Source organism: Desmodus rotundus, chromosome 2, assembly GCF_022682495.2.
Source record: "Desmodus rotundus isolate HL8 chromosome 2, HLdesRot8A.1, whole genome shotgun sequence".
Classification (NCBI taxonomy): Eukaryota; Metazoa; Chordata; class Mammalia; order Chiroptera; family Phyllostomidae; genus Desmodus; species Desmodus rotundus.
In genome coordinates, this window is record NC_071388.1 from 194,610,918 (window position 1) to 194,637,254 (window position 26,337).

At 45.4% G+C, this 26,337-nt stretch overlaps 1 protein-coding gene across 1 annotated transcript; it reads left to right on the plus strand.

Moving 5' to 3' along the window:
* The first annotated feature begins 5,980 nt into the window (after positions 1-5,980).
* On the plus strand, positions 5,981-26,308 carry PLCD4 (phospholipase C delta 4). Its single transcript, XM_045198191.3, has 17 exons — positions 5,981-6,258; positions 11,305-11,360; positions 11,494-11,652; positions 12,823-13,051; positions 14,176-14,305; positions 14,816-15,047; positions 17,938-18,139; positions 19,084-19,228; positions 19,851-20,003; positions 22,035-22,223; positions 23,485-23,641; positions 23,935-24,051; positions 24,278-24,450; positions 24,980-25,115; positions 25,430-25,579; positions 25,659-25,766; positions 26,085-26,308. Exons 2-16 carry the CDS (start codon positions 11,339-11,341, stop codon positions 25,763-25,765), a joined length of 2,301 nt encoding a protein of 766 aa, XP_045054126.1. The 5' UTR covers positions 5,981-6,258; positions 11,305-11,338; the 3' UTR covers position 25,766; positions 26,085-26,308.
* The last annotated feature ends 29 nt before the right edge of the window (positions 26,309-26,337 follow it).

Consider the following 26,337-nt stretch of genomic DNA (forward strand, 5'->3'; position numbering starts at 1 on the left):
CTCTACCCTTTGTCCATCTACACAAACGTACTGCCCTGCCAAGAGGTCAGTGATGGTTTCTTTGTGGATAAGATATTTAGGAGAGTCTTACTGATGGACAGAAGCTGTCTGGGGAACTAGGATGGTGCCCTTTATCTGATAAAATATCTCTTGCTGGAACAGAACCTCACTCCTGGCTGTAGTGACCAGATCTTAGTACTGGTGTGGGAGAGACTTCTGTAAGTAAAGAGGTAACACTTGAAACATTTTATCACATACCTGTTCATGGTTCTCAGTGGGACAGAGCCAACCTCTGCTTCTAGCTTCTTTTCCCCAAGGCTTTAGAGGGCCTGTGACTTCGAGTGTGGAACAAGGCAAGGAGAGGCATTGGTAGGGAGCCTTCAGGGCATGCCTTCCTTACTGTCCACATACGTGATTCCCTTGGTCGCTATTCCTGCTGCTCAGTGTCTGGGAAATTAGGGAGATACACAAAATTATTGCTGTCAAACGCTCAAGAAAAAAATCTGAAATAGGAAACCATAAAATGAAAGAGATTTCTTTCCTGAATGTTGTGGAATTTAATGTTTGAAAATATTTTAATATATGTCAAAAGCAGATATGGCATAAGTTGAACAACATATCAAACCTGGCTTGACTGACAGAATACTGTGGTCTAAACCAGCAATATACACACTCTGTAATTAACTGGAAGCATTTTACTAAACTTGATCATAATGGGACCATTACACAAGCCTCAAAAAAATTTTTTTTTAATTAATAGAATGTTTTCTGAACTGAATACATGGGATTAAGCTAGGAAAAAGAACACTGGAAAGTCTCTGTTTCAAAAACAGGCAGTTCAGCCCTGGCCAGTGTGGCTTCGTTGGAGTGTCCTCCCACAATCAAAAGGTGGTAGGTTTGGTTCCCGGCCCGGGCACATGGGATTGTTGGTCCAGTTGTGTACAGGAGGCAACCAATCAATGCTACTCTCCTGCATCGATGCTTCTCTCCCTTCCCCTGTCCCTTTCTCTCTAAAAAGCGATAAAAAAAAAAGTCTTCAGGTGAGAACTTTTTTAAAAATTAAAAAAGAAAAACAGTACAAAATATAAATACCATATGATTTCACTTGTATGTGGAATATAATGAAAAAAATAATCAAAATAGAAACACTCCTACAGAGAAGAGACAGTTATCAGAGGGGAGGGGGGCTAGGGGGCTGGATGAAAAAGTGAAGGGATTGAGCAGTACAACGTGGTGTTCAGAATAGCCATGGAGATGTATGTTACAGCATAGGGAATATAGTCAATGTGATAAACTTGTATGGGGCCAAGTAGGTACTTGAAGCAGCAGGGCGACTATTCTCTAAATTACATGATTTTCTAACCACTTCGCTGTACATCTGAAACTAATGCAGAATAATATCAAATGTAAACTGGGAAAAAAAATTATACCAGAGGGGGAGGAGGATGGGGGAAAGCAGAAGAGGGAATAGGAGGAATAAATGGTGACGGAAAGAGACTATACTTGGGGTGGTGAACACGCAATACAATATACAGATGCTGTATTACAGAACCGTATACCTGAAACCTATACATAATTTTATTAACCAATGTCACCCCACTAAATTCAATACAAGTTAAAATGCATGATCCTAAAAAGTAGAAATCAATTAATACATTAAATTAAAAAGCAGGTAGTTCAATTCTAAATAACCCCTGGGTCACAGAAGAAGTCACAAGGAAAGTTAGAAAAAAAGTTAATTGAATGATAAGATTTGCCATATGATAATCTGGTATACGGATAAAACAGTATTTAAAAGATACGTTAAATGCACATTGCAAACGAAAGGCTGAAGTCAATCTAGGTTTTTATGTCAAGAAACTGGAAGAGTAGCAAATTCAAAAAATGGAAGGATACCAAAAAAAAAAAAAAAGTAAATTAGAAAACATGTACAATAAAATCAACAAAGCCAAATATGCCCTTGAAAACATCGATGAAATTGATAAACCCTTAGTAAACTGGGAAAAAACAGTATGAACATTAGAAATGGAAAAATGGACATTTTTATATCTTATAGTCGCCAATCTGATAAGTTTCCAGAGACTAAAAAGAGAACATCCGGTTCACTTTGAAACAGTATAATCCATCCACCAAAACCTGTTGAGGATATCAGGAAAACCAGGAGGTGAAAATCCCATAAATGTAGACATAGAATCCCCAGACAGAATAAGCAAGTCAAATCTAGTAGTATAGCCCTGGCTGGTGTGGCTCAGTGGATTGAGCACCAGCCTGCAAACCAAAAGGTTGCTAGTTCTATTCCCAGTGAGGGCACATGCCTGGGTTTCAGTCTGGGTCCCTGGTTGGGGGCATGTGAGAGGCAATCTATGTTTCTCTCACACATTGATGTTTCCCTCTCTCAATCTCTCTCTAAAAATGAGTAAAATCTTTTTTTAAATCTAGTATATAAAAATGATAATGTATCATATCTAATTTGAGTTTACTGCAGGAATACAAGATTAATACAATAGTTGAACCAATGCAACCCACCACATACTCAACATGAGAAAAATCATACAATCATCTAAATGCAAAAAAATATAAAATTCAATGCTCATTTGTGACTTTTAGAAAAACATTGAAAATCAGGAACAAAAGGGCACATTCTTAATTTAATAAAAAGTATCCAAAAAAAAAAAAAACCCAACAAACAAACCCTACAGTAAATCTCTCATTGAAATCAGTGTTGATAAAATATTGAAATCATTCTCCACGAGATGAGGAATGAGATAATGATGTTCATATTATACCTCCACTTACCATTATACTGATCCCAACCAGTGTGATAAGATTATAAGGGAAAAACACGACATGATTCTTTATATAGATAATCTAAAAGAATCTACAAACTCTTAGAACTAAGTGAATTTTGCGAAGTCATTATACAAAACAACTATGTTTCTAAGTACAGTAAAGACAAAATGAACTTGCAAAAATATCATAAGTAAGCCCTGGCTGGTGTAGCGCAATGCACTGAGCGCAGGCTGTGAACCAAAGGGTCACCGGTTCAATTTCCAGTCGGCACATGCCTGGATTGCGGGCTAGGTCCCCAGTGGGGACCACATGAGAAGCAATCACACATTGATGTTTCTCTTCCTCTCTTCCTCCCTACCCCTCTCTCTAAAAATAAGTAAAAATCTTTAAAAGAAGAACTTGACAAGCTGATTCTAAAATTTGTGTGGATATGTAGAGTGCCAAAACAGCCAAGGCAATCTTGAATAAGAACACAATTGGAGTCCTCCCATTCCCAGATACTGTCCTTCAACATTCAACCTTTTAGTAATGCCTTTTGTATACATGAGTCTGACAAATAGCACACACATACTTTGTTATATGACCTTTTCTGAAAGGCCTCATGTGTAAAATTATGTCATATTTTATTCTAATTTCTATCATCTTAGTCTCAGGTTTATTTTATACCTCCTTGTTTCTTCGTTTTGGGTTTGTTTTTGTTTTTTTAATTTGTTTTTAACTGTGTTGTAATGGAGAAATGGCTATACGAGTATATCCTCTGTTCTTTCGAAGTTATTTGTCTTGCTTCTAATTATACAGGTAGCCTCACTGACTTTGTAAATGAAATTTAACACTTTATGTTGCCTTTTTGACCACCAAAAGGATGGGATTTATCTCAGAAGTGTGAGCAGTTTGGCTGGACGAGCTGGAAAACTACCTAGTCTCTGACTCCCTCGCCTGACTGTCCCCAAAAGAAAGATATCGAGGGTGTCTCTCCTGGGTGTCAGGAGGAGAGGGTAGGCTTGTCAGGGGGCAGTGTGAGAGTATAGAGTTTAGGTCTTCCTCTGCCAGCTGTACCTTCACTTAAATCTAAGACTCCTAGGCCTTTCCTGGGCACAGTTCCCAAAAAGTCCCTGTGCTGCTGCCACCGGATCAGGTTCCTGGATCTGTTAATAATAGACAACCTGGGGGGAAGGGCCAGCATCTGTATGATAGTAGGAACAACCAAACCAGATGGATGGACAGTGCCTGTGCCTGGGGCCGTCTGCTCTCTTCCTGATCTAGAGAGCATCCTGCACTGCGCGCTCTGAGCCACTCTTTGGAGCTATTCCAACCTGTGAAGGTCTCCAAGGGCCTGCCCCTAAAATCAGAACATGTGATCCGAGATCACTGTTTATGAGGACGCTGAAACAATATCTGAGTCTGGTCTCTCCCAGGAAACCCAGGATGAATGAAAATACACCTCACAAAACACCCAGAAGGCAAGGAGGCTGGGCTGCAATTAGGTGAAGCAAATAGTGACTCAGAAAGAGGCAAACCACTTGTAATCCCGGAGTGTTGAAGAGGAGTGGGGAATGTGAAGGGGAAGTGTGGAAAAATAAGGACGTGAGAATGATGTTGAGAAAGTAGAAACGGGAGAACATGGTCTCCATTAAGTAAATCTAAAGTCTGCGCAGTTTAAATATTGATACCCACCTCATCTTTTTACTCCCCATGATGGCCTCCCCTTCTTCCTCCCCCCTCCCTATTCTGCCTCCCCTCTCTGTATACTCTTCTTCATTTATCAAAACCTGCTCTCACTTAACCACGGTAAACACAACCTAGGAATAAATTGTGAAAAAAACAGTAAGGCTTCAGAAATTACTAATCACAAAAATTTGAAACCCTCTTATTATAAAATACACAGATATAGAAAACTACATAAAGAAAATGAATTGGAAATAGAACTTGGCCAACTATTTTGGAAGCTAGCTCTGCGCCTTATCCCATCACAGCTCCTGCCTCCTCCAAAAGTAGCCACTATACTGACATTGATGGTAATCACTTAGGAGGATTTTATTTTAATGGGACTAAAGTTTTAGCTATAAATAACCACTAATGGTAGAATATTAGGCAGTTGAGGGGTGTTTGGGGGAGCCATTAGAGGCAGCCAGGTCTCAGCACACTTAAAATCATGTCATTTCATACAGTCAGTTCACTCTGTGCCTATGGTAAAGACACACCTCACTGGAAGAGGATCCCACAGAAGTCCAAGTACAGGGCTGTGCCCTATGCTGTCAGCTGCCTTACTGTCACCCACTGGTCTAGAAGCAGCCATACCCTGCAGTCTTTCCAAAACAGAGTAAAAGTCGGTCCCGCTCACAGTGCTTAGGAGAGTGCAAGGGGCTGGTTTTCTTTGCTGCTGATATGTGAGTCCAGGACACTGCCTAAAGTTCCCTGGGCCTCAGTTTCTCACTGTTAAGTACAGAGCCATAACAGAGCCCTTTACAACCCCCTATTCCTCTCCTAAATTGGTCCTGTCTCCTCCGTCTTGGTTTCTGCTTCAGCTGCCTATTCATTCACCCTTATAAAAATCTCATTACCTTCCTTTCCCAGCTGGGTGTCTGCGCAGTCTTGTGCTCTTTTTTTTTGCCCTTGATTCTTACACACCGGGAGTCTGCCTCATTTCTGCACATAACTTTATAAACACACGTGTGTCCTTGCACATTGGAGGTAGTGAACAAATGCTCATGGAATGAATGAATGTAAAGAATAATGAATTCCTGTAACATTTTTTAAATGTTTAGTGACTGCCTAATATGTACACAGATACTAACCTGCCCCTTTACACTCTTAAGATCATTTCTCTCCTCCCTTTCTCTTCATCTTGTTGCTTTGCCACCGTATTCCATTTTTCTCTTTCCCTGTGCCACGGAGCTGGACTGAGTGCCCTACAGGGCAGGATGCAGAGACACACAAGCAGGCCGGCTGGTAGAAACAGATACCATGGCAAGGAGCCAGATGAAATAAGGGCAAAGACAGCTGTATAACATGCAGAGAGAAACCAACCAGAATGAAAAGCTGTGATTCATGGAGCGCTGCAACTCAGACACTCCTTGGATTTCACTTTGAGAGCTCTGGCCGGATTGGGGTCAGTAAGGGCTGGCATCAAGCTGAAGGGCAGCCAGGCTCCTCCTCCCTGAAGATGCGGTGCTCCAATCCCTCCCCTTAATCCTTTTCTACCCAGTCCACCCCATGACTCCCTCACTGACCAATGTCCTGGGCCTTTAAGAGTTGGGTGGGCTGGATTGAGGACAGAGCTCACACTTCTCCCCACCCCACTCCATTCTGGCTGTAACTGCCAGTCACGGCAGCAAACTGCAGTAGAAGAGGGGAGGACACCGGTGAGTGCAAGAGGAGCAAAGGAGAAAAGGAGCTGTCTGGGTTTCCTCATCCCACAGTGGAGAGCACCACGGAGCTCACAGACACTGGACTGCGATCCTGCACACGGTAAGGGCCTGGAGGCTCTGGCCAGCTGCTCCAAGCTCTGCTCTGCCTTCCACATGCTTATCCGCCCTGATTAAATTGCACCCTGGACTCCTTTGCCGGAACAGGTCTACAGGCTCGGACCTCCTGGTTCTCTCTAGCTTACCCTCTTTGCTTAGTTTTCCTGCTGGCTGGTGTCAGTCACCTTTTTATGTGGGACTTCTTAGCTACCCAGGGCTTCCTCTTAGAGGTAAGCCCCACCCCAGTAAGGAAAGAGAGAACTGGAGTAGTTGTGCTTTAGCACACACTCATTAACAGATTGTTGAGAATTACCAAATGAGGGTTGGCCAAGGCCCACAGGGAGTATAGAAACCCCTGGCAATAGGGGGAGAGTTATGAGACTTCCCTGGAAAGAGCCAGGGTTTAAGTTCTATACCTCCTTGTTCTTTGCCTGCTCAATGGACCAGGACAGTTTGTTGGCATGCCCAATGCTGTGCTAGGAACAGCACTTGCTTCTAGCCCCGACTTTGCCATCAACCAGGTATGTGACTTTGGACCCCAACTTTCTGATCTTTGAAAAGAGGGAGTTTAGGGCTTCCCTGACTTGCCTGTGTATCAGAGGCGCTTGGTAAAAATAAATCTACCTGAGCCCCATCTGTGGAAATTCTGACCTGGTATATTTGGGGTGGGGCTAAGGAATCTCTGCTTTAAGACACTCTCCAGGGAATATTGATATAGCCAGGAACCTCTAGATTAGATGTGTTATAAAAGAGTCTACAGCCCCAGCCGGTGTGGCTCTGTTAGATGGAGCATTGTCCGTACATCAAAAAATCATAGGTTTGATTCCTAGTCAGGGCACAGACCTAGGTTGCAGGTTCAATTTCCAGTAGGGGCACGTATGGGAGGCAACAATTGATGTTTCTGTCTCTCTCTGCCTTCCTCTATCTCTAAAATTAATAAACATATTTTTAAAAGTTAAAAAAGAGGCCCTAACCAGTGTGGCTCAGTTGGTTGGGCATTTTCCCACAAAGCAAATGGTCGCTAGTAGAATCCCCAGTCAGGGCACATGCCTGGGTTGCAGTTCTGGTCCCCAGTCAGGGCAGGTGTGAGAGGCAACCCATCAATGTTTCTCTCCCTCTCTTTCTCCCCTCCCTTGCCCTCTAAAAATAAATAAATAAAATCTTTTTAAAAAAGAGTCTTCAAGCTCTAACATTCTGAGGGCTATGACCTACGATGGAGCCATTTTGTCCTCTTTATATGAACCAGGTCAGGCATAATCTTCTCAGAAGCAAGAGAGCAGACAAAATGATTCTCTTCCTTCCTGCTCCTCAGAGAGACCAGAGACACTTGGATTTCACTGTAATGCTGTTTGCAATTTTGCCAAAGTCCATGTCTAGGTGACATAAGCCACCTGGAAGGCGAGGACTAAATCCTGCTCGGCTGCCCTGGCCACTTCCCACCTTATTTTGTGTCTCTGTTTTCTCATCTATAGTACAGAGGAAATTGTCTGTATCCTCGAGGATCTCCATGTCCATGAGTGAACTATTAAGACCTGGTCTCTCTTACTCTCAGTCTTCATCCTCTGCTCCTCGCCTCTTGTTCTTGCTCCCGCTCCCAAATCCTTTGTGTCTTCTCTCCTAACTGCACCTGTCTCAGCTGTGAGCATCCTTCCCATTTCACCTTCACACACCAGAGGGAGAGCCAAGACCTAGAACACCTGGGTTCTAAGTTGCATTCTCTGGGCAGTTTGTTTAGTTAGTCTCCTAGGATACGGGGGAAAGAGAGGCTGAGCAGAGGGATGTACTACTGGACCACAGTTTCAAAATTCTCACCAGGGCCAAGAACCAGAAAAAAGAGAGGAAGAAGTGGTGGGGAGAATGATGAGAAGAGAGCAAAGAGAGGCTGACAAGTGAGCAAATAGGGAGGCAGAGAGGATAGGAGAGAAAAGAGTGAGATGGGAAGAAAGGAAAAGGAGGGGGTCAGACAGGATGGGGAAAGGAAAGGAAATGAAAAGAATGAAAAGAAAGGCTGTTTTGTGGAGTACGGAGGAAATAGGAAAAGACAGAAGGGAGAGACAAAACTTTGATATTCCTCATTGATTCTTAGCCTTGCTGTAACCTGCTTTCTAGAGGAAGCCCCTTCTAGGTGTAGTGTCTTGGGGGGATCTCTGAGCTGGTCATATGGAGACCGTGGTTCTTGTCCCAGTTCTGTCACTTAATTCTTTAGGTGACTGGCAGTTCAACAATCTTTCTAGTGCTCAGTCCCTTTCTCTGTAAAATGAAGTCCAGCTCTGACATTCTACAGCTCCCTGTGTTGAAACTGACCCTCTTATGGATGGCCACATGTCACCTGGATACATAGTTAAAATAGTGATTCAGGAATGGGAGCAGGATGTGAACATCCCATGCCCTGGGGTTGGAAGAGTTTGACGAAAGAGGATAAAATAATTTTCTAAGGTCAGTCTGAGAGGAGGTGGCATTAGAAAACTAGGGGCATCCTGGTGCCTGGGCTCTGTTTTCAGGTCTCCCATGTTTTGGGACATTATTGTGTGGCTCCTGGGCCCAGACAGAAGGGAAGGTAATTTTGTCTTCTCCCAGGGCCAAGGCCCACCCCACCCCAGTGTCCCTATACCACAGACATGGGAACTGCAGTTCAGAGGGGAGATAAGGCAGGATGTTGGCGAGGGGGGTTGGACTTCAGCCCCAGGCTAACCCCACCCCCACCCCACCCCAGTCTGAGGACCTAAGATATTTAATGGGGAACCTGTTTCTATTTCAATCTTCACATAGCTTTTGCAAGCCTCAGGTTCCGAGCTGTGCATCTCTACCCAGAAAGGAAGAGAGGCTTTTCTGTTTCCCAAGAAGCACTCTGGGCCTCTTCTTCCATCCAGAGGTTGCTCAGCCATGCTCCCATATTCGGTCTCAGCCAGCAAAACCTTTTCTTCTTGGAACCGTTGCAGGGTTCTTTCTCTCCTGAGACATGCCTTCAGTTTTCTTTCCCACTTTGGTACAGACTGATCACCAGCCTTGCCCTCTCCCTCTGGGCACCTGCACATTGCTACTCATTGAGAAAGCCTTCCTGAGGTCCTGCAGTCAGGGAAACTGACTGACCTCTACCTTCTTCTCAAAGACTTAGTTCCCCCCAGGTGGCTTTGTGGGTTCTTCCCACTAAAGAGACAGAGGGTACTAATATGCTGTGTGACCTCAGACAGGTCACATCACATTTCTAGATTTCCACTTTTTCATTTGTAAAATATGGGGAGCTGAGTCACGTGCTATTTCAATGGAACACTCACTGAATGACTACCTCAGAGATTCTTTTAGTTTTTTAGATTTTCACCAATGTCAGCATTTTAAACTTATTAATTAAAAAGATAGACCATGCTCTGGCTTGGTGTGGCTCAGTGGATTGAACGCCAGCCTGCAAACCAAAGGGTCACAAGTTCAATTCCCAATCAGGGCACATGCCTGGGTTGCAGGCCAGGTCCGTAGTAGGGAGCACACGAAAGGCAACCACACATTGATGTTTCTCTCCCTCTCTCTCTCCCTCCCCCTCTGTCTAAAAATAAATAAATAAAATCTATTGAAAAAAAAAGACAGAGCACATGGTAGGTCACAAAACAAGCCTCAACAAACTCAAGAAAATTGAAATCATATCAAGCATGCGCTGGGATCACAATGGATTGAAACTAGAAACCAACCTTGAGAGAAATACTCAAAAACATTCAAATACATAGAGACTGAATAACGTCTTATTAAATAATGAATGGGCCAACAATGAGATCTAAGAAGAAATAAAAAAATATCTGGAAACAAATGGAAATGAACACACAACAACTCAAAGCCTATTGGACACAACAAAGGCAGTCCGGAGAGGGAAGCTCATAGTGATATAGGCCTACCTAAAAATGATAGAAAAATCTCAAATAAACAACCTAACCCTACCTGTGCAAGACCCAGAGGAACAACAACAGACAAAGCCAGAGTGAGGAGAAGGAAGGAAATAAGCAAGACCAGGGCAGAATTAAATGACACAGAAACTAAAAGAACAATTCAAAGAATCAATAAATCCAGGAACTGGTTCTTTGAAAAAATAAACAAAATTGACAAACCTTTAACCAGACTCGTCAAGAAAAAGCACAAAATTTCTGTTCAAGTGTAGATCCTTCGCTTATATAAAAGCATAGAGGTTTATGTTCCTCGGCTTTGCCAGTTTCATGATGATTTGGTCAAGAATTGTGTATTTCTTATTGGGGCAGGGCTAGAATCAAAGTGGCCATATATCAAATCTTCTACTTCTTTCCAAGGGAAGTTTGTTGTTACTTACTAGGACAAAGAAACCAGGTCCTAAATTAGCATATATCATAAAGGAAGTACTCTTTTTTTAATAGGTAGAAAAACTTAAAAATGCATTTCTGAGACTGTAATTTAGATGGTCTGTTAAAACTGTGCGAATAACTGTTATGAAAAGGAGCATAAAATATGCTTTACCATGTGAAGGTAGAAGATGGCTTATTTAGCTACATGCAGCACCAAGCAGGAGTGACAAAAGAAACACTGTAGGTAGGGGCTGGATAATCTACATGGGAGCGTGGAGAGACTTCCAGAATAGGGGAGCTAGGATGATTCCACCTGGAGAAGAGAAGACTAGGATGTAGATATTCCAGGTTCTGAAAGGACAGCCAGCAAGATGGTGGTTCCTAATAACGAGGAGCTGAGCAATATGACACAAGGTTATCTTGTGGACTATGGGGTATTGGGAAAAGGAGGGGTATTTGGCAGAAAGCCCGTGTTTTGCCCTTTCTGGAGATAGCTTTGGGAAACAGCAGAGGTTCTGGAATCAGACATACTTGGCTTTAAATTCTGAATCCCCATGTGATTTGAAGGAGGCTTCTTAGCCTCTCTAAGCCTCATAGTCACCAAATTCAAATCAGAAGTAAACAGAGCTACAGATTATCTAGATGAAATCCCTGATGCATTTGAGGAAACTTTGTTTTACTTCTCTTCCTTCCTTGATCGGCTAAACTGCCAAGATTAACCCAAAGTCTTTTGCTCCTCCTTTCTCCTTTAGGTGACTCTGGCATCAGCTGGTGGAGCAGCAAGTGATGGCATCCCTGCTGCAAGGCCGTGAGTACCTCGCAGAAGAGGGCTTGGGGAGACAGCCCAGGGATGGGGAGGAGGCTGAACCCCTGTTCCAGAGCTTCTCCTGGGCCCTCCACCTCCCTAGTCAGCTATCCAGCTCCTGCTTCTCCTGGCTTAGGGCTGCCTGTCAATGAGGATGTGCGGCTGATGCAGAAAGGCACGCTGATGCGCAAAGTGAGATCCAAAATCTGGAAGAAGCTAAGATACTTCCGACTTCAGGAAGATGGCATGTCAGTCTGGCATGCCCGGCAGGCTGGAGGCAGAGCCAAGGCCAGCTGTGAGTGGCATGGACAGCGAGGGGGTGGGCATGTGGGTGGGTAGAATCCTGAGGAGCCCAGCAGCCTGAGAACAGGAGAAGGACCAGTGTCCTATGATGGGTCCTCATTTTGTCCCGCTTGTATCTGTATCTGAGCCTATATAATGGGAATTGCAACACCACTTGCCTCTTAAGGCTGTTATTAGGATTGAATCAGTTATTGCGTGTGAAGGGCTTAGAAGAGTACTGGCACATAACGAGGCTCAATAGGTCATAGCTTATATGTTGGTTTTTTATTATAGTAAGAGCATGATCTCGGGAATTCCACGCAAAGCCCTGGCTCTGCCACTTTTTAGCTGAGTGGCTTTAGACAAGTTATTTAAACTAAGCTTCGGTTTCCTCATGTAAAGTGAGGGTTAAACAGTACCTGCTTAGTAGGTTATAGGGACTCAGTAAATTAATGTTTAAAGCATGGGACCTGAAACCAGATGCACTTAATAAATGTTAGTTATTATGTTGAATATTTTAAAATATCATAAACGCATCCAAAATGTGCGTTCTATTGGCTAAACACTTTATGATCTGTCTATAAATCTGGTCACAGGAACATCTAAGAGAGTCTGCTTTAGAGGCATAATCAAAGCTCACAATCCACACCACCCCCAGCTGAGGAAAGGGCGTGGAAGGATTTCTCTGTCTCCCTCTGCTCTGGAAAGAGGAAGCCCTCCAAACCCAGAATGGGAGAATGGAAATTGGGCATTTCATGCTTCAGTGTAACTGCTTCTATCCTGCAACTGTGCTTCCATTTGTCAGCCTCTCCAGTCCTTTTGTGATTGTCATGTACACTGGCCATGGAAGGGACCATCCCTTATTTAAGAGGAGGACACTGAGGATTAAGTTATTTTGTTTGTGTCATACTGCCAGCTGGCAGCTGGAAGCCAGGTCTTGCCATTCCCAGCACAGGCCCCTTGCCACGCTGCCTGAGAACCCAGCAGTGATTCATGTGGAATCCTGAATCTCTGAGGTTTGCATCTCCCTATACTAAAGCTTTTGGGGTTTCAGCCTTTGGAGGCTGGGGTTCCTTCTCTCTGTGGCTTCACAGTGAAGACGGGAGTAATGGTCCTTGACTCTTAACCCCTACAATTCGGTGAACTCTCTTGCTCAGTTCCCCCACCTGCTCTTCTCCGGCAGTCTCAATTTCCGATGTGGAGACAGTGCGTAAGGGCCATGAGTCTGAGTTGTTGCGCAGCCTAGCAGAGGAATTCCCCCTGGAGCAGGGCTTCACCATCGTCTTCCATGGCCGCCGCACCAACCTGGACCTGGTGGCCAACAGTGTTGAGGAGGCCCAGATCTGGATGCAGGGACTCCAGCTATTGGTGGATTTTGTCACCAGCATGGACCAACAGGAGCGGCTGGATCAGTATCAGCAGAATGGAGTTAGTGTGGGGGCAAGGGGTCACTGAAGGAACAGACGCTACAGTGCTAGGAACAGGTGGGAAGGGGGTAGGGTTAGGGATGCCCAAGACTTCAGATGCGGTAGGTAGGGGCAGCTCAGGCTGATATGAGACTGAGAATAGTGAAGGAGGAATCAAGGTTCGAGATGACAAAGGCATAGTCAGGAAGAGGTTGGCCAAGAATCAGGCCCCTAAGATTGGGGGAAGGGACAGCAAGAGACCAAGGACCAAACAAGGTACTGATCCTGAGAGCTGAACGGAAGATCCCAGTGGCATTAATTACTACAGGGGTGGGAAGCCACCCCTTAGAAGGCTCAGTGGTATTGACCCACTTCAAATTTCCTAGATTGTATTCACCTCCTACGCCTCGTTCGTTCATTCATTCATTCATTCATTCATTCACCATCTATTAAGCAGAATGTATCAGGCACCATGCCAGGCTTTAGACATACAAATATTTAGGAGACTCATATTGTTTTTGTCGGTGGAGAGGATGGACTTGTATAAATAAGTACCATGGAACTGTTATGATACTTAGATTATTTGAGGGTGTCCCAAAGAAAGAGACATATTTAATTCTACCTGAGAGGGTTCTGAGACAGCTTTAGGGAGAAAGTGGTATTTTAGCTGAGCCTTGAACATAATAGAATTTGAACATGAAGAGAGAGAGAGAGGGAAAGGTGCTCCTGCCTGAAGGAACAGCACGAGTAAAGGCCTAGAGAGAGGAAATTGAAGAGCTGGAGAGCTGGGACATCAGACAGCAGGGAGTTGGGGGTTTGGCTAAAGTACAGAAAGGACAGACATGTGTTGAGAAGACTGGGTTGGGGCCAGATCATGCGGGCACAGGAGACCTTAACTTCCATGTTAAGGTATCTGGGCTTTCTGCAGGCAACAGAGAGGTCCCTGCAGGCACCAGAGCCACACAGGAATGAGACAGATAGGTACTCTGGGGAGATTATTCTGGAAGCTAATGTGGAAAATGAATTGATGTGGAGGACAGACCGGCAGCAAAGACAGGGAGAGATGTCAGCAGATGAACATGCACACACAAACACACACGCAGTGCTTTTTTGCCTTGACTCAGACCTGGATGGCTGAGTGACTGGTTCCAGCGCGGAGACAAGAACCAGGATGGTCGAATGAGTTTCCAAGAAGTCCAGCGGTTACTACACCTGATGAATGTGGAAATGGAACCAGAATATGCTTTTCAGCTCTTCCAGGTGAGTCTCCTGGGGAAGGATTGGCAGAAGCCAGCCAAAGCCACAGTCTCACTTGACCAGAAGTACTCTGACCCTACCTGACAACACTCATTTACTAAATTTCTATTATATGCCTGAGCACTAGGCCAGGCTCAATGGGAAGTGGAGGCCGTGGTTCTTTCTATTCAGTCTTGTCAGAAAGGTGATTTATAACCTCATGAAAGGCAAATAATAATATGTTACTACATCAGACCTCAAGGATCTCTCTGTCCATGGCCAGAGTTCCACAGGTGCCTGGCACAGTGGAAAACTCCACCTGGAATAAATAGGAGGAGGAATATTTGGACATTTGGGGCATTTCAACTGTTCCTAGTTGAAAATTTTCTCTAGCAGCAAATGCTATGGCTGAAATTTGGCTCTTTATTTACATGTTTTGATCCATCTGTCAGTAAGACTGTTCTTAAAGACAAGTCAAGGCCATGAAGTGTGCTGTTCAAGGGCCTGTCTACTCACCTCTAACCCCTCCTGCAGGCGGCAGACACATCCCAATCTGATACTCTGGAGGGAGAAGAATTTATAGAGTTCTATAAGGCATTGACTAAGCGTGTTGAGGTGCACGAACTGTTTGAAAACTTTTCGGCTGATGGGCAGAAGCTGACCCTGTTGGAATTTGTGGATTTCCTCCGAGAGGAGCAGAAAGAAGGAGATCGTGCTTCTGATCTGGCTCTGGAACTCATCGACCGCTATGAGCCTTCAGATAGTGGTAAGGGGCCCAGAGCAGAGGCACCATACGTGGGCGTAGGGAGGGGGACCGTGACAGGAAAGGTCCAGAGACCAGCAGCCTGCTGCCTAACTCAAGGAAGGCTGATTCCATTCCTACCCTGCTCCCCTGTCCAATCACCTTCATCTCATTCCACCACTCCTCTGGAAGGAGAGCAGCCACTTCTTGCCTAGATAAGGCAGGAGTCTCCTCTGTGATACTGGCTCTCTCAGGAGGAAGAACATTCCATAAGACCCTTTTCCTCCTCCATGTTCATGTTGTACATCCTTCACTTGCAGAAAGTCCTTCCTGATAGCAGCCTCTGGCCTCAATGGAAACAGATAATCCTCAGTTCTCTTGCTTTGGCCTGTTCTCTTCTAGTGCATATGATTCCTTTTCTGCTAGTTCCCTTCATGGTGCCTGTTTGCTGTCTCTTTAAATGCTGGCTCTCTGCCCTTTCCTGGGCTTTCTCCAAATTTACCAGATGGTTCTTGAAGTCTTTAAGCCCCTGAAAGCCCTAAGAAGCTAGTCATCCCCTGGCTGAGGGGGATGATGATGAGGCCAATCATTTAGCTTTTAACAAACACAGCTGAAATATGCCCTCTCTGCCCTCAAACCTTTCTCCATGCCCATTTAGTGACATTTTTATGCTCTCCATTCCCTTCAGAATGTGAGGAATTTACATTATTAATAATAAATAATTTACAAGGTGCTTTCCTACCCCTTTTTTTCATTCAGTCCTCACTAAAACCTTGTAAATCTTCCTGTTCTCCATTCCCTTCAGAATGTGAGGAATTTACATTATTAATAATAAATAATTTACAAGCCACCTTCACATGCCTGATTTCATTTAGTCCTCACTGCAACCTTGTAAATCAAGATTGGGCCTTTGCTAAAGAATACATAAACCTTTCTCTTCTACTTCTTCCCATGATCAATTGAAGTAGGTTCTACTATTAAGTCACTTGTGCAAAAGAGGAAAACTGACGTTTAGAACAATTAAATGACTTGCTCAAAGGCAAGAGCTAATGAGATGAGGAATTGGGATTCAAACCCAGGTCATCTGATTCTTGGTGCCTCTCTTGAGAATGAGAATTAGAGATGAGATGAGTGAGAGCTGGACCAGCGACCCAAGTTTCTGAAGTCTCAACTCCCACTTCTTTTTTAAATCAATATTTTTAAAAATATTTATATTTATTTTTAGAGAGGGAGAGGGAGAAAGAGAAGGAGAGAAACATCGATGTGCAGTCCGCAGGCTGGCACTCAGTCTACTGAGTCACACCATCCAGTGCTCGTCTTCCACTTGTTTTCATTCATTTATTCACTGACTACTTCAGCTAGTGCTTATTGCGTACCTCGGTGTGCCAGGACCTAAGCTAGGTACCAGAGATACGGCAGTAGGTCAGATGAGGACGATGTGCTCGTGCACTTGAGGGTCAAGCAGAAAGTGCTGGGATCGGTGATTCAGATTCACGTGGGTGCTCAGAGAAGAAAGGGCTCTGAGAGCAATCGTTTCAGCAAACTACATAGAAGGGGAGTGCCACGGGGTTAAAAATAGGGTCTTCTATCCCCAGTGCAGGACCCAGTATACACCAGTTACATTTGTTCTACCCTTCCCTTGCCCTGGACTATCAGATACCATACTCCGACTGCAGGGAGTATCAGTCAAGAGACCTGGGCAAGTCCCCATTCTGCTTCTTACTGAGTACCTTGGGCAAGTTGCTTAATCTGAGACTCAGTTTTCTCATTTGTAAAATAATTTGTGATCAAATGAAATAACACATATGAAAGTAACTGGCAACTGTTGACTTAATCTAGTGATTCAATGTATTACTTACTGTAAAGAATGAAACTTCCTGCCATTCTCCACCATCTCCAGGCCTGTCACACCTGGATCAAGGAAGCTGGGTGTGAGAGTCTAAGTGTTTTTCCTCCCAAAGGAGCCCCCCTGCGGCGATGTTACCCTCATGAGACTGCACAGCCCAGGGGCATGGGGTGTGACCCCTGGCTGCCTGGATTCAAATCCCTACACTCACTGGTTATGCGACCTAGGATAAGTCACCTAACCTCTCAAGGCAGATTATGTCACATCTACCTCATCACGTTGGTGAGAGCATAAGAGATGTGCTACAAATAACATCCTCAGCGTAGAGCAAGCACTCAATAACTATTAGTCATCGTTGTTGATACATGAAGCCCATGCCGAAATGGGTGAGGGCTATGGAAGGAGTGACAGGACTCTGCCCTTGAAGAAAGTGTAGTCCAAAGCAGTGCTGGACAGACATTCCTCAAAACTCCACATGGAATTGACAATAGGAAGAGACCCTCCGGTCACAGTTGGCAGCACCTACACAGGCCAGGGAATAAAACAAAGGTACCTTGGTCATGTCGTTAGCAAGTCTTTGACTTGGATTCTCTTTGGGCCTCAGTTTCCCTGTCTATAAAATTACCTCTTGGGACTGAATACTGCACCGTCCATTGTGGTAGCCATAAGCTCCATGTGACTGCTAAATTTAATGAACTAACAACAAAATTTAATATTTAGTTCCTCAGTCACACAGCTACATTTGCTCAGGGGCCTATGTGTCTATAGACTACCCCACTGGACAGTGTAGAATAGAAGAAGGTTTTCATCACTGCAGAAAGTTCTATTGGACAGCACCGAGCTCGGATGATTGTAATGACTCCCCTTGTAGCTCTAACACTCTCCGAGGGTGGGGATGATTGAAGTGACAGACACTGAGAGGGGGCAAGTTTGGGATCTGGAGACTGGGAGAGGACACCATCTGGCAGGCTGCACCCTGGCGAGGGGTGGGGTAGACTGGCGGTAGGTGTGCTGGGGGCTCCCATTCAGAGTTCTCTCACTCCAGTGTCCCCCTACTCCACACCTCAGGCAAGCTGCGGCACGTGCTGAGCATGGATGGCTTCCTCAGCTACCTCTGCTCGAAGGATGGAGACATCTTCAGCCCATCCTGCCTCCCCATATTCCAGGACATGACTCACCCCCTGAGCCACTACTACATCAACTCCTCTCACAACACCTACCTGGTGGGGGACCAGATCTGTGGCCAGAGCAGCGTCGAGGGATATATACGGTGCAGTGGGGGTGGGCGGGTGGAGCTCACGAGAAGGGAACATCTGTGGGAAGTTGAGGGCACTGTCAGTGGATACGGGAATGGAAAAGGTGTTGTGGGGGGTGGGTTTGGGGCCTGAGGATCCCTGGATACCCGAGAGACTTGGAGGAGATAATGAGGACTGATGGGAGAGTGGTGTCAAACCCTCCAGGTAAATAGAGCTTTTCTCTCTTTCAGAGGCTATGAAACTCTCTTGGAACTCAGAGGTCCTGACAGATCTATTTTAAATACATAAATAAACTAAATGTTAAATGGGAGGCAGTAGAGCATAGGACTTAAAAACATAGGCTCTGGAGTCAGGCCACTTGAGGTCAAATCCTAGCTCCCCCACGTGGTAGTCTGGAGCCAAATATATAACCTCTCTATACCTCATTTTCCCCATTTGTGGAATAGGGATGATGACAGTGTCTATTCTCTGGGTTGTTGGGAGGATTCAATGAGATAATCTATGTGTCAATAGCTAGTAAATTGTACCAGCTTATGTTGTGATAACTCATTGGATTAGATTGAATAGTCAAGATATCTTTGCAGTTGCTGCTGATCTAGTAGCTTCAGAGGATACAAAGATGAATGAAACATATAGTTTCTGCCCTAGGAAGTCTAGTAGAGAAAATAAATTTACTGAGAATTTGAATAACTCAGGTGTTATATGATGAAATACAACCAGAACCCCCAGAAGCACAATGAGGCAGTATGGGATGGCTTGCCAACGAACGATATGAGTTGGGCTGATGGGGGGTGTTAGAGATTAGTGTGAGCTGTAGATGCGTGCCAGTGGACAGAGAATGATCCATGGAGGTGTAGCTTGAAGGGATCTTGACAGGTGCTTGTGAGCACTGTTCTATCTGTAGTGGGGAGGTCAGAGAGTGACCCCTTCTGTTCCTGGGGGCTTGGCATTCTTTCAGGGCCCTGAAGCGGGGGTGCCGCTGTGTGGAGGTGGATATATGGGACGGACCTAGTGGGGAACCTGTTGTTTACCATGGACACACCCTGACCTCCCGTATCCTGTTCAAAGAAGTTGTGGCCACTATTGCACAGTATGCCTTCCAGGTAGGAGCCCCAGGATGGGAATGCTGGTGAGGCAAGAGGACCTGAGGAAAGAGTGGCTGGCTCTGGGGAGGGTGCAGAGACAAGGGGAGGTTATATCAAATGGCATATAAGAAAAAGATTTTAACTGTGAAGCATCAGACAAATATTAAGGGATTATTATATATAAGTGTTACCTGTGTTCCTAGTAATTAGTCGTCATAGAAGTAATTGTTAGAGATTAGTAACTATTACTTCTAACAACTTCTGTCCCCTATCTGAGAGAGGGTGGGTAGGGAAACAGACACAGTGGTGGGCAGGGCCGGGGATGATAGGAACCTGGAGATGAAAGCCTGAGAGTAACCAGGGCAATGGCCTGGCCTTTCCACTCTGAACCTGAGAACTCAAAGGTCCCAGAGGGACCTGGGGTTGGGCCTGACAGTTGTCTGTTTTGGGATCCCGAGAGTGAGTTTTAGATGTGAAGTGGGCTCCAGGTCCAGCAAGACCTCCCTGAGGCCTGGAATGGGGTCAGAAGAGTTTAACAATCAGGGTACTCAGTTGAGTGTGTAAGTAGGTGGGCCTTGAGAAGCAAGGAGGTTCCAGGCTTTAGAACTCCAGCTCCAGCCTATCCTTCTCTCCCCATCAGACATCAGACTATCCAGTCATCTTGTCCCTGGAGAACCACTGCAGCTGGGAGCAGCAGGAGATCATAGCACACCATCTGACCGAGATCCTGGGGGAACAGCTGCTGAGTACTACCTTGGATGGGCTGCTGCCCACTCAGCTGCCCTCGCCTGAGGTAGGGATCTGCTTCCCCAGCCCAGTCTCTTCTGTGGCTTCCCTGTCCCCCCGCCCTTTGCCTCTTCCATGTTGTTCCCTTCTTCTCACCCTTAGATGGACCATCTTGTCCTTTGTACCCTCAGAGAGAACTTTAATTTACAAAAAATCTAATTGAACACAGACTTCTATTTATAGTTCTCTAAATTTTAAATCATGATTTACTTTACTTTTAGTTTTTCCATGGAAGTATCTTAATTTTTTTCCTGGTAGTTCATAATTGTAGACTAAACCAACAATATAGACAGAGAAATCTCCCCACCAAAATCTCAACCTTTGTCCAAAACTGCTGTCAATAGATTTTAAATGCTTATACAAACATATATGTGTATATATATTCACATTTAAAAAAAGTGAATGATAATATAATACTGTACATCAGCTGTTACAAAGTGAACGGGAGTATCTTCTATAGCCCTTTATATCACATGTAATATATAGCATGGATGTCTTTTCATGTATCAGTTTTTTCCTTTTAAACAGCTCAATGGTATTCCATTTAATGTTATGGACCATAATTTATGCAACCAGTTGATGGTAGATGTAAGCAGTAAATGGTAAATATTCAGGTTGTTTATACTTTTTCACTTTTATGCACAGCTTTGCCCACTTGTTCTTTCTTTCGTTGAGATGGATCCCTAGAGGTAAAATTGCTGGGTTGAAGAGTTTGCATGTTGACATGTTGGTTGTTATTGCCAACTTGCCCTCTGGAAAAAAACACCAAATTGCACTCCTACCAACAGTATAAGGGAAGAGCCACAAATAACTCCAGTAGTGAGGTGATTCATAATAGCAAATATGAAAAAAAAGTTAAGAAAGGTCTGTTTTCTTCTTTTGACTTAATCAATAACCACTTTGATGGTTTAAAAATTTTATTGATATATAACAATTTTTAAAATTAAAAAAAAAATTTATTGTTACAATTGTCTGCATTTTCTCCCCATCCCTCCACCCCACCCCAAATATATAACAATTTTTTAAATGTTAAAGATACTAATGCTCTGGGAAATTTTTTTGAGAAAAGAACTTCTGAGACACCATAGTGCACGAAACAGCCAACCTTATTCCAGAATGGAAATGGCTTCCTGGATGGATTTTCACACGCCTCACTTCTTCTCCAGCTGTTTGGCCCTACTCATTGTCTGAAGGCAATCCTGGGTGGAATATCATCTCCAAGGTCTCAGGGGCTTTACGACTTCTCAGGGACGTTCAAAATAATTCGACAGTAATCACTTACTGCTTCCTGGTGTCTTCTGTTTAAGCTGATACCAAATAGATCTTTGAATGAAGTGAGTCAGAAGATGTGGGGTGAAGACATGGCTCTGCCACTAATATTTCCATCTCAAACAAGTGACTGGTCTCTTTGTTTTCTCACCTGTGAAAGAGAATGACTGCCCATCTGAAAACCCCAATTCATGCTGGTGCTGTAGGGCTCACAAAGGTAGAAAAAGATCTATTTTCTTCTAAAATCCTTTTTAAAAAAAATCCTCACCCGAGGAGATACATTTTCATTGATTTCAGAGAGAGAGTGGAGGGGAGAGAGAGAGAGACATCAGTGAGTTGCCTCCCCTGCATGCCCTGAACCAGGACCGAACCCACAACCTGCGTATATGCCCTGCTGGAGCATGGAACCCGCAACCTTTCTGTGCATGGGATGATGCTCCAACCGACTGAGCCGCTCGGCCAGGGCAATTTTCTTTTAATATTCTTTATATTTACATGTAGATCTTTAATGTATGAGGAATCTGCATGTGTCAAATGTGAGGTAGGGGTCCCCATTTATTTTTTTCCATATGGATAAAGACATTACAGGTTTGCTTAACAATACAAAATCCCTGCTGCATGTATCCAGCAGCCTTCCTGTGGGAGCTTCTGACCACTCACTCACTTCTGTTGCCTTTGAGGTGGCCCCATGAGAACAATAGGATCTGCATGATCCCATGAGGGTCCCAGAGAAGACAGGTAGCCAGGCCCCTTCATTTTTGTCCCCTAGGAGCTTCGGAAGAAGATCCTGGTAAAGGGGAAGAAGTTACAGACAACTGAGGAGGATCTTGAAAAAGAGGAAGAGGAGGAAGAGCTAGAAACTGAACTAGAGGGGGAGCAAGAGGCTGAGCTGGAGCTGGAGTCCCAGTTTGAGCCTGAGACCCAGGAGCTGAGCCCTCGCAGTAAAGACAAAAAGAAGGTAGGCCTGGAGAGTGGTCTTGGCTCTGGCATTCGGTCAGACTTTATCACAAGCTGAGAGCCCACGTATGAAGAGACTCGAGCCAGGCAGGGTAGAAGGCCAAGGAGCAAAATGCCTCTTGTCCCCAATGCAAGAGGAATAAGAATGGATGCAGTGGCTTTCCAGCTTCTTTGGGCCATGAAATAGTTTTTAATGAAATTTTTTCTGGAAGCTCAGTATGTAAAATAGATAAATGCAGTCACTCTAATTGAGGTGCCTGTTCGGTTCTATCCTGGGTCTCCCAGGTGACTCCTGAGACATCTTTGTACTACTGCTCAGCCTCTTTAAAGGCAAGAAAGTGACTGCTGGGTGTGTGTGTGTGTGTGCTGCCTCTTTATATTGGGTAAGTAGAGCTTATTGGAGTGACTGCTGTGACCTCAGCTAATGGGGGCTTAGTTAGAGAAAGCTTCTTGGAGAAGGTGAGTCTCAGGTGGAGCCAAAAATAGCCATAGAGAAGGTGTAGGAAGAGGTGGGGAAGGCAAAGTCTCTGACAAGGCTGTGGTTGAGAGGTTTGGCTCCCTGTGGAGACGGGGTGCCATTTGTGGGACCACCAAGGCCCTGGTTTGATGTCTGCATTTGTCTCTCATGTGCACTTGCTTGGCTCAGCTGACTTTGAGCTTACACTGGCTCTTTCTGGAGCTGTGGTGTCTAACCTGTTGCCATGTCCAGGGATGGAAATGGGAATGCAGGAGATAAGTCTAAAAGTATTACCCTGGGACCCTCACATCCTCCCACATGTGACTTCCATGATCATTTGCATACCTTGACATACCTGTCTGGGTTCAAGTACATTTTAACCAAAAATAAACAACTTATTTTAAAAGAAGAAAGGCAGGGAGGTTGACACCTCTCTGTTTAAAAATGATAATACATTTAAAACATGTTATCCAGAAAGTAATATAGAACAGACTCTTCAAGTCCCGAGGCCGAAACTATTCCCATCAGTATTCGTAGAGAGTCTTTATTCCCATTCCCATCCCCAGGTTGTGATGTGCCCGCTGTTTTGTTCGTCTCTCTGTTGTCAGATTATGGTCCAGGCTCCTCTTCCCAAGCCTGGGTTCCCTCTCTTTCCCAAGCAGGTGAGGCAGGAGGGAGGATGCAGTGGGGAGGCAGTGGGCAGAGGCTTAGGTTGGGTGGGGAAGTGCAGATTGTGGCCATTGGCTTCTTTCCTCTCAGATTGCTCATGGTTCGATTCCATCTTCCTCTCTTTCTCCTTTTCCAGAAATCCAAGTCCATGTTGTGTCCATCCCTCTCTGCCCTGGTTGTCTACACAAAGACTGTCCCATTCTACAGCTTCACTCATTCGAGGGAGCACTACCACTTCTATGAGTTATCATCTTTCTCTGAGACCAAGGCCAAGAGCCTCATCAAGGAGGCTGGTCAGGACCAAAAGGGAGGGACAGAGAAGAAATGGGATTGGTAGGGTCAGGTCTGATGGGCAAGCAGATGAGTTCTAAGAAAGAATCCAAGGGAGCTAAGGAGGGATCAGGGAGCTAGGGCACTCCTCAGAGCAGGCATGGGGGAGGAGGCATGAGTTATAGGGCTGAAAGCTCTGGGGAGAAGCTGGGGGAGATGCTGGGGAGGGGAGTGAGGTTGGTGGGAGGGACCTTGGGACCAGGGAAGGGGGAACACCCACCCCACTTCCATCTCTCTACCTACGCCCTTTTTACAGGCAATGAGTTTGTGCAGCATAACATCTGGCAGTTAAGCCGTGTGTATCCCAGTGGTCTGAGGACAGATTCATCCAACTACAACCCCCAGGAATTCTGGAATGCAGGCTGCCAGATGGGTGAGGGGGCAGTTAGGACAGGGAAGAGAAAGTGGAAGAGCAACAAGTGGGCATTAAGTTCCTGGGTGACCGTAGAGCCAGGGAATGCTGAAAGAGTGCTAGGCTGGGAAATATCTGTGGAGGTATTCCTTGTGGGCCCTTGTATACTCAATATGTCTTTCTAACTCGATGAGAGGCTAGATGGCCCCAAGGTAAATCCTTCCCTTCTCTCCTTCTGGGGCCCCAGTGGCTATGAATGTGCAGACTGCAGGGCTCGAGATGGACATCTATGATGGGTTCTTCCGTCAGAACGGTGGCTGTGGCTATGTGCTGAAGCCAGATTTCCTACGTGATACCCTGAGTTCCTTCCACCCGGAGAGGCCCATCAGCCCTTTCAAAGCCCAGACCCTCCTAATCCAGGTAAAATGGAAAGCAGAACTGTTGGGAAGAAAATTGGGATATTTGGGATAGAAGCAGGGAGAAGAGGTGGCTAGGCCTGCCAAGTTCCTTGGGAGAGGCAGGATAGCCTGATTGTTACCAGCATGGACTTTGGAGCCTATTGCCTAGATTCAAACCCATTTGCTAGCTGTGAAGTGGTCGGCAAGTTCCTCAACTTTAGTGTCCTCACTTGCAAAACGGGGGTAATGCTACCACCTACCTCACGGGGTTGTTGTGACTAGTTGAAATGAAGTGCTTCAACAATGCCTGGTGCACAGTAAATGCTACAGAAGGGGATGCCGTCATTAGCATACCTTTTATACCCTGTTAAACTTCTCCTTGAATGCATTAAAAATTGCACACAGATTACTAGAAGAAAATCTATTACCCATGGAGGATTGGCTTTGCAAACCCAAAGCTAGAGAGTGAGATTGGGCATTTCACCCTTCTCTTCCCTTTCCCTGGAGCGTGAGAACTGCAGTGGGGCTGGGCTGAGCAGGAACTGTTGCAGGTCATCAGTGGTCAGCAACTCCCCAAAGAGGACAAGACCAAAGAGGGGTCCATTGTGGATCCGCTGGTAAGAGTGGAGATCTTTGGCATTCGCCCAGACACAACCCGGCAGGAAACCAGCCATGTAGAGAACAACGGTGAGACTGGACGGTGCTGGGGGGAGGTGGGAGGAGCAAGACTGTTACTTTCTTACCATCTTGCCCTCTGTTCAGTATAGTCCATGTCACCGCCCTCCCTCCCCCGCCTCCATGGGAGGCAGTGTGGAACCCTACGAAGAACCAGGGCGTGGACGTCTTCAGTCTGAATCCTGGCCCCTCAATTATAACTTCCAGTGACCTGAGTTTAGCCTATGAAACTTAAGTGAGAGCACACAGGGAAAGTGACCCAGCATGGGTCTAGAGAAAAAGTCTGTTCCTTCACTCCCTCCCTCACTCGCCCCCTTCCATCCCAGGTTTTAATCCATACTGGGGGCAAACACTATGCTTCCGGGTGCTGGTGCCTGAGCTGGCCCTGCTGCGTTTTGTGGTAATGGATTACAACTGGAAATCCCGAAATGACTTTGTCGGTCAGTACACCCTGCCTTGGACCTGTGTGCAACAAGGTGAGCCTGTCCTTTCACCCCTGGCCAAACCCCCTAACTCTGGCTGCCGGCCTAATGCTGTCCACCTGTGCCTTTCCAGGTTACCGCCACATACACCTGCTCTCCAAGGATGGCACCAGCCTCCACCCAGCTTCTATCTTCGTGCACATCTGCATGCTGGAAGGGCTGAAGGAGGTTGAATCCTAAGGTGGGCACTTCATGGGAAGGGTGGGTGCATTTGCTTTAGATGGTACGAAAAACCTGGACGGACACTCCAGAAAGCAGAGGTGGTGAAAAGCAGGCATTGGGTTGTACATTCCTAGGCACAAGATTCCCTCACTCTTCCTAACAAGCAAATTTAGGACTTGACTTTTCACCTTCCTTCATTTTCACAAAACTTTTGGTATCTTCCCTGCCCTTCCCCTTTGTGCATTCTATCCTGGAGTTCCTTCCTTCCTCTTACTGTAGGCTTAATCCCAAACCCAGACCTAGGATTAATCTCTTACTAACTCTGGCTCTAAGGCAGATTGCAACTACAAATCCAGAGGGGTTTGGGACACAGAAATCCAAGAGGTATTATCCCCTCCTCCACAAGTTCCTCAAAGCCTAGAGTCAAGGAAAGGATAAACCAAGCCTCAAGCTTCCCCAAGCAAAGGCTGGGGCAAGAGACCTGCCCCCAAGACTACCATGGCTCTCAAGAGAACACCGCACTGCTCCTTCCTAGCCCTGCCAGCGTTAATAGAGCTGCTCTCCCCAATCTGGCTTGAGTATGGTCTGTC